The 7,965-nt window shown below is 42.7% G+C and overlaps 3 protein-coding genes across 3 annotated transcripts in view; all 3 read left to right on the forward strand.

Moving 5' to 3' along the window:
* The window catches only part of LOC126563252 (biogenesis of lysosome-related organelles complex 1 subunit 2), a 271,392-nt gene that overhangs the window by 181,580 nt on the left and 81,847 nt on the right, over window positions 1-7,965 (forward strand). The gene's annotated exons all lie outside the window — the stretch shown is intronic.
* LOC126560867 (focadhesin) lies at window positions 242-4,487 on the forward strand. Its single transcript, XM_050216816.1, has 4 exons — window positions 242-1,941; window positions 2,027-3,230; window positions 3,708-4,274; window positions 4,344-4,487. Exons 1-4 carry the CDS (start codon window positions 242-244, stop codon window positions 4,485-4,487), a joined length of 3,615 nt encoding a protein of 1,204 aa, XP_050072773.1.
* LOC126560868 (malate synthase-like) lies at window positions 5,837-7,830 on the forward strand. The gene is made up of 6 exons (XM_050216817.1): window positions 5,837-5,980; window positions 6,048-6,254; window positions 6,327-6,608; window positions 6,681-7,069; window positions 7,136-7,366; window positions 7,429-7,830. The coding sequence occupies exons 1-6, from the start codon at window positions 5,837-5,839 to the stop codon at window positions 7,823-7,825; spliced, it is 1,650 nt and encodes a 549-aa protein (XP_050072774.1). The 3' UTR covers window positions 7,826-7,830.

Below are 7,965 nucleotides of genomic sequence, written 5' to 3' on the forward strand. Positions count from 1 at the left end.
AACAATAAAGGAAAATAATGAATTCCACAGCACTGCGATGAATCTTTTGCATCGAATTCGCCAAGTTTGTTTACGCTTTTGCATTGACTCATCCCAATGTCAAGCGCTTGACAGCAGTTTGACGTTTCCCTGCACAGTGTTGCCAAACACGCAGGGTGACGTTCGGGATCGGATTTGTGTTGTGCTTGCAGTAGAGTGCGTGTTTTCGTTCGGTTCGAGTGTTTGGTAGCAGCCGGTAAAAATGCATAGTTTGCAGGCGGTTAATTCCAGATTAACGTTGCAGTCGGCGGCGTCACAGATTGCAAATATATTGAAAGCAGCTCGAAAAACGGGCAGAGACAATCCGGCTGTGATCGATGATGCTGTTAATGTGTTAAAACAACTTTTCCAGTCGAACAACATACGCATATGCCAGCTAGCGATAGAAGCGGCACTACAACTTACGATGGAGCGTTATGTTGAACCCGGACAAATGCTAGGAATTCTGATGACGCTACTACCAAACAGTAATTCGGGACAGTGTAACGCGTTGACTAGCATCCTTTTTCACCTACTAAAGATGGATCTACGCCAGCGATGCACAGGTCCCAGTTCCATGGACTTCTATCAGCACGGCTTCGAGGTTTCAAAGCATCCTCTAATTCTCCTGTTTGATAAATCTAACAAAGAAAACAGGAAAAATATTCTCGATCGTATGATAATGATGATGGAAGATCGGGATGGTGTGATTTATAACAATATTATCGAATTCCTGCATACCGTTCTGCTGCATGTCTTCATCAACGTGGGCATTTACGATGATTGCCGGCAGGTTTGGAAGTTGCTTGTAAGAAGAACGATAATGCAAGACAGCAAAGCAAAATGGCTCCTGTTCCAGATACTGTCCTGGTGCAGTGATGCGACGGCAACGCAAACTTTCTTCACCGTCGGTCTACTGACCGATGCGTTGGAAATTGTTCTAGACGAAAATCTCAGCTACGTAACGCTGCAGCTAGAATACGCTGTTTATCTAGCGGTTGTCCTGAAAAACTATATTGAAAATAATTTCGATCCATCCAGATGCTTCAGCTTGTTGCGAAAATTTTGTACAAGGGCAATCCAACGTGATCCACCTCCAAACCTGGATGTGTTGCTAACGATCGCGACAGATTTGCTGTCGTATGTATCACCGCGAAATATGCTTGGACTGCTGGAAATCATCCAAACGATTCTTCCCTTTTGTGGAAAGGTTAGCTGCATGCTGACAAAGGAAGCAATGGTACAATTGCTTGGCCAATCATCGTACATTATGATACATATGCCGCTATGTGAACAAATTTTCAAAACAATCGAAAAAGATCTTGCAAACGAGGAACGATGGAAAGAGCCAACACCCATGATATGCGACACCCAGGGAACGATGTACTTTCATGAGGATTTAGCCAAATGGACTATTCTCTGCGAGTGGTGGAATTCGCATGATATGGCAATCGACGATTATCTTGTAACGCGTGGACCAGTAAGCGTTCGATTTTCGCGCAACCTAAGCCAACTTCATAGGTCTATATTTCTTTCCTCGTCGTACGACGAGAACGTATGGAAGACGAACCTCGGACAGTTGGTTAATCTGATGAAGGATAGCGAAGTACAAGTCGCGCAAAGCATGGTTCCGCTTCTGTACGGACTAGCACATCATCGGGATGCTCGTCGCCGATTGCACGTACTGCAGACAGTCGCTTCGATGGGCGCGAAAGAAAATTTGATCGGTATACTGAAAGCGTTTACGAAGGACCTGGATCGTGCCATGTGCTTGGATTTGTATCTGAGACTGTGGAAAGCAGAACCGCGCACCTATCCACTGCTGTACGATCTGCTGAAGGATACAAGCCGTCAATCGAACGAGGACCGTTGGGAATACACAATTGCTCGTGCGTACACAATTCGCGAAGTGTGCCTTATCAAGTAAGTCAAGGCCGAATGTGCTGTAAGAGGTATGCTGCAATGAAATTAATTTAATTTCCTTTTCGTTTTCATATTCTCCTTACAGCCCCACACAGCACGGAGAGGATTTGGTAAACCTTTTCTCGGAGGTACTTAGCAATCCGAACAACAACGAGAATGAAGTTGCCATCTGCCTATCGCTGGATGCCATCTCGAGTTTGTGCGAAAACCAGGTGGTCAACATTGTGTCCACCTGGAAGGTTTTGGGCTTCCGATTCGCAGACGAACGCCGCCCGAAAGTCATTAAAAGCTTGTGTCGCTTTTTCGCCAACGTACCGCTCATCAAAGTTACCTCCCCGGAACAGGAAGTGTTGGTAAATCACATCATCAGCACACTGTGGCATTACGTCACCGACTACAAAGAGAGGGAAATCATAGAGGCAGCTTTGGGCACACTGAAACACTTCCTACCGGACACACTAACGCTGCGCCAGATACCCGAACTGTTCCGTCAAGGTATCGAGCTTCCGGAGCAGAACAACGGCGATTCGCCAGCCGATGCTGCCGGTTCTGTACCACCCGAATGCTGGATCCAGTTGCTACAGTACACCAATCACTGCGCAATCGAAGCGGTTGGTGATCTGGTGAGCCATTACATTACGCACGAAATAGGCAGCTATCGTGGTGGTGTCTATCAAACGCCGGCTGGACGTCCGGAACCATCCAACTTGAAGTATCTACCACGGGCAAGCATTTTGTCGACGATACTGCACTATCTGATACTGCAAAGCACCAAATTTACGAAAAGCGAAAGCACGGCCGAAATTGTACTGCTACAAATGCTGCGCATCATCGCCAAGCCGTATCCGAAACCGATTCCTCCGCTGAATTGGTGCTTTTTGCATGAATATTTTCACCACTGTTTCGAAATGCGTGATGCCTGCTTGCAGATAGCTATTAAACAGATGCCCTTCTCCGGAACTGCCAAACGGCTGGTGGAAAACTATCTGAACGAATTGTGTGAAACGATCATGCTGGAAGAGGATCTGCTTAAAATCTATGCATCGATCGCTAACATTACCGATGGGGTGCAGCCGGAAATTTATAAATCTTTTGTGCACCTATCGCTGCAGTACCTATCGGAACGAGCACAGGACAAACAGTTTGGGGATAATGCTCCGTTTATACAGACAATGACACTGATTGGTGGGGCATTGCAGCGCGATAAGAAATACGAGAATGAGGACAATTACCTTCTACTCTGCACAACACTGGAAAACTTTTTCATGCGCTTCGATCTAGGTTCGGAGGTAAGTGCAATGAAATAAGTAAAATCTTCTACTTATTCTTTGGCCATCGCCATGGCCATGGCTTACAAGACTTGCTAGTGCCACGTAGTTGGATGGTCAGTCCTCACTACGGGGGTACGGTCTGGATGGAATGTGAACCCCCGTCCTGCCGTGTGAAAATCGGCTCCGCTGTCGTCTAATCGACTAGTGGTAGGAACTCGGGAGCAAATTCGTCAATTCTCCGACTCCGACGTATAAAAACCGGATTCAACTCTGGGAAAAATCAGGACTTTACTTCGGACTAATCCCGAGGTTAACCCGAAATTAACTTCGAAGTTCACTCTAAAGTTGACTCAGGAGTAATCTGTTAAAAGCTTTCGACTTAGTCTGGAGTATGCTCCGGAATGTCACGCAGTCGGGTTAATCCGAAGGATTTTCCCATCGCTACTCTATCACCGGAATCAAATCTATTTAATTAATTAAACCGTTTCGTTTTAGGTGTTTAAAAAATACATCGAAACGTTGGTACATCTTCCCGAGCAACATTTCGCCGAACTGCTAAAACCAAGCACCTGGACCGGTGCAATCAGTGTGGAAAAGTTGGAGAAAACTATCTATCTACAGTTCGCTTTCCACCAGTACAATCCCACCGCGAAATCGTTACATTTTGTGGGTCTCTCGGATATAATAGCAACGTTGGCCAAAAAGTCGCATAACGATGGTTCCTTGAGGGCATATTTTTTGCAAGAATGGTTTAGCTTTGTCGAACGCTTTGCCCGGTACGATGAGTCGGACCAGTCGGATGGGAAGGCTTTGGTTGGTTTTATCGCTGAGCTTATTGGAATGATTCAGTGCAAACTAATCGAAACGGATGATTCGCGTATGATGATGGGTGATCCTTTTATGGTGGACACACTGATGACTGCGGTGATCAGTTTTTCGGGTTATGGTGGATTGTACGGTGGTAAAATGATAGCTAACGACGAAATGTCACGCCTCAAGCTGTTTCCACTTGCACTGCTAACTGTGCTGGAGCAGAATGTTTGGCGCGAAATCGAAATCAAGGTAAGCGATTTATTTAAATGAATTGTGAAGATGCTTTTTTAAACGTAATTTCCATTTCCATTTCCGAAGATCTTCGAGTTCCTGTTCAGCTTGTACTTCGGAGCGTCGTTTTTACAAGAGTACAACGATTGCTTGATGAATACGTTCACATGCTGTAAAAAGCAGCACTATTTCAAGGATCCGAAAAACCGACGCAAACTCCTCTCTTTGTGATGAAATTTGTGACGATCACAAGCTATAGAGCTAAGAGTTTTGTTTGTTATGACCAACACATGTTATGTTTAGCATTATAAAAGTATTTAATCAGTTTCTATTTCCATCTTTAAAACATTTCATTTGTAAACAAATCGAAAGAAATGAGCAAACATTCGAATGTTGTTTGTGCTTTCCTGTTGATCATAAATAAACGCTTAACCTTCATTTCAATGACCACCTAGTCGGGTTTGTTTGGCAATTTTATATTTCAATAATATTTTACATAGTGCAGCTATCAGCTTTTAACTTTTGGAATGCGTAGATAAACGTTTTTTGCCTGTATATAGCAAAATAAGTTTTTTTTTTAATATTAATTTTCAAAAATAGGTTATATATTTTGAATGGATGTTTGTAGTTCGTCGTATTATAAAGCTTGTGTTTTTTATCTGCTCGTCGTATTTGCATGAAATTTTCAGGAAAGAGGAGACTATTTGTTGTAGATCTAATAACATGTAGTTGAGAATTCTAAAAATTTACTAACAAAGTTTTGAATTATAATTGTTTAAATTAATTACATGACTATTAAGTAAAATAACAGTACGCCGATTCTTTTTATGGTTATTATTTTCTTTTCATATGACAATACGGCACTGGACCGTAATAATAAAATGTAAATAAAAATTTTCTTTTCACATTTATTTTTAATAAACTATGGCGGTACAGTGCCGTGTTGTCAACTTTACACATTTGCTTAGTAAAAAATGTAGGTTCTCTGAAATGGAAAATTTCCTTTTTTCATAAAAAAGGAAGCCAGGCGTTTGATAAGTTACTGTAAATATAGAAGTTGCCAGTTTTGAAATCGAAAAATAAATAGAGGATGATTTTTTTTATATTCTCAACCAACTTTTATTAGGTAAACAACCAAAAGAATCATCTTTAAATTTTCATGCAAATATAACGTGTAGAACAGAAGTAATTAGGTTTCTTGTTCAGGAAAATGCAAACTCCTATACAAAATGTATGACCCACCCGGGGCTGGTAGTTATAGAAGTAAGGGAGTATTTTTGGTCATTGAAACGTAGGTTAAAAGGGAGATTAAGAATACGATCGCATCACGCCGGCGAAAACTTAAATGTAAGAAAGTGTAAATAAACAAGAAACTGCGGTTTCCACCAGTACTCTCGCGGCAAAGGTCACTCAAATTGTGACGCCTCGCGGCCGCCCCAAAACGGACGACACGCATACATAACAAAACGGCGAAAGATAATGAACCCCTGTTTAACGCACTAGAAGAGGTAATCGGTCGCTCGACACAGTGGCCGTCCAATTCAGTCAAGCATATTACTGTGAAGCTTGCGGAACGTACGATGACGACGAGCTGCAGTAATGGAGAGATTCTAATTGAAGCTGCACCACAACGGCTGGAAGGTGTTTATAAGGAAATATTTACCGATGGAGCATTGCAGTTTTTGACTAGTCTGGTGACGGAATTTGATGCTGAAGTTGAGCAGGTGAGTTGTAATGTAATGTAAACATCAAAAGTGCATATCATGATCATTCGATGTAATGCTATTGCAGCTCTTACAAAACCGTGTCAAGCGTAGACTGCTGATTGAAGAAGGCAAATGGACACCAGAGTTCTACAACAGGAGCGAATCGATTGCATGGAAAATTACGGCCTTGCCTGAACGGTTGCATAATCGAAAGCTCGATCTTGGTGATGTGAGTCCTGCCAATACGGTTCACTTTACCGATTGTTTGTACGCTAATGTGCAGGGAATTCAGGTTTGTTTTCGAAAGAGTCAATCGAGCAAAAGGTATGTGAGTAAAAATATTGACTAAATCTTCACACCACAGGTCGACTTTGACGATGGACACTGTCCTACCTGGCGTAATACGATACAGGGCATATCGAATGTAACGCGTGCGGTACATGGCAAACTACAAGGTGCTCCAGCAGATGTACAAGCGTACCCTTTGCTAATGCTGCGTCCAAGGGCGTTCAACATGATCGAACATCATTGCATCGTGAATGGGAAGGAGGTGCTAGGTCCGCTGTTTGATTTTGCGATCGTAATGTACCACAATGCATGCACGATGGCAAACCTTGGTATAGGGCCCTTCTTTTACCTGTCGAAGGTAATGCTCAAAGATTGATTAGTTAATACGTTATCATATTTTCTAATTATCTCCTTTCGATCCTCTCTATAGATAGAAGATCCGAGTGAAACGACGCTCTGGAACAAAATCTTCACCTGGACCGAGGATCAACTAAGCTTGCCCCATGGGACAATCAAAGCGTGCGTCTTGATAGAAAATATTCTCGCTGCCTTTCGTATGGAGGATATTCTCTACTCGATCCGAGATCATGCGATCGGATTAAACTGCGGTATATGGGATTACTGCGCAAGCATAATTGGCAAGTTTGGATGGAAAAAGGAATTTCTTCTGCCCGATCGCAATAAGTACGTTAACATGGGACAACCGTTCTTGAGGAACTATATGCGGTTATTGATAAACGTGTGCCATAAGAGGGGAGCATTGGCGACTGGTGGTATGGCTGCAAAAATTTTGCCCCGAGGAAAGGAAAAATCTACTTTGTAAGTAATAAACCACACAGAATGTGTTACAAATTCTAACCGTGCTTGAACTTTTTGTATTTCCAGGAGCGATGATGAAATCATCGAAAGCGTTAAAATGGCCAAATCAGTCGAAATTGATGCCGGCGTTGATGGGTTCATGATTTACGATCTACGGATGGTTGATGCCATCAATGATCTTTGGGAAAGTAAAACTCACAGCACCAATCAGCTCACCATTTTGCCCAACATTAACCACATTACAGCCGGCAGTTTGCTACAGATTCCGTTGGGAGGCGTAACGATCGATGGTTTGAAGTAAGTTGAATAGAAAAAGAAGCTGGTCTCGTTGATTAAACCAATTTTTTTTGTTTTTCCAGTAATAATATTACGGTAGCGCTTCTGTTCATTTACCATTGGCTTACGGGAAGTGGTGTGTTCTTCTTGAACGGATCCGTCGAAGATTCGGCAACGGCGGAAATTTCACGATCCCAGCTGTGGCAGTGGATCCGCATGGGAGCCGTCCTGGAGGATAGGGAAAATGCCATCGTCACGCGCAAGCTCGTTTATCAGATGATGGATAAAATTATCTCTGCCGCTTACCGGGCATGGTGCATTACGCCGGCCGACCGGAAACGCTTGCTGTCCGCCAAGTATATGCTGCTGGATGTTATTTCTGCGCGGCACTATATCGAATACATCACCACGCATCTGAACGATAGTCACAAATTTCGAACACTGCACAATAAAAACGATGGTTTGATGGCTAAACTATAAAAAAAGCAGGAAGAAGTGTTGTATAATTATGAATAATTATTAATTAACATTTCCTCGGAGCGGAAGAATTTAGATAAAATTTGAAAATTAAATCTAATAATTGCACAAACTGCCAAACACGTTGACCGATTGTTTGTTTA

Source organism: Anopheles maculipalpis, chromosome 3RL (assembly GCF_943734695.1).
Source record: "Anopheles maculipalpis chromosome 3RL, idAnoMacuDA_375_x, whole genome shotgun sequence".
NCBI lineage: Eukaryota > Metazoa > Arthropoda > Insecta > Diptera > Culicidae > Anopheles > Anopheles maculipalpis.

Coding starts and splice junctions, on each gene's coding strand:
- LOC126560868 (XM_050216817.1), top strand. CDS start 5,837: ATGACGACGAGCTGCAGTAATGGAGAGATTCTAATTGAAGCTGCACCA. Junction 5,981..6,047: donor TTGATGCTGAAGTTGAGCAG/GTGAGTTGTAAT, acceptor ATGCTATTGCAG/CTCTTACAAAACCGTGTCAA. Junction 6,609..6,680: donor CCTTCTTTTACCTGTCGAAG/GTAATGCTCAAA, acceptor TCCTCTCTATAG/ATAGAAGATCCGAGTGAAAC.
- LOC126560867 (XM_050216816.1), top strand. CDS start 242: ATGCATAGTTTGCAGGCGGTTAATTCCAGATTAACGTTGCAGTCGGCG. Junction 3,231..3,707: donor GCTTCGATCTAGGTTCGGAG/GTAAGTGCAATG, acceptor GTTTCGTTTTAG/GTGTTTAAAAAATACATCGA. Junction 4,275..4,343: donor GGCGCGAAATCGAAATCAAG/GTAAGCGATTTA, acceptor CCATTTCCGAAG/ATCTTCGAGTTCCTGTTCAG.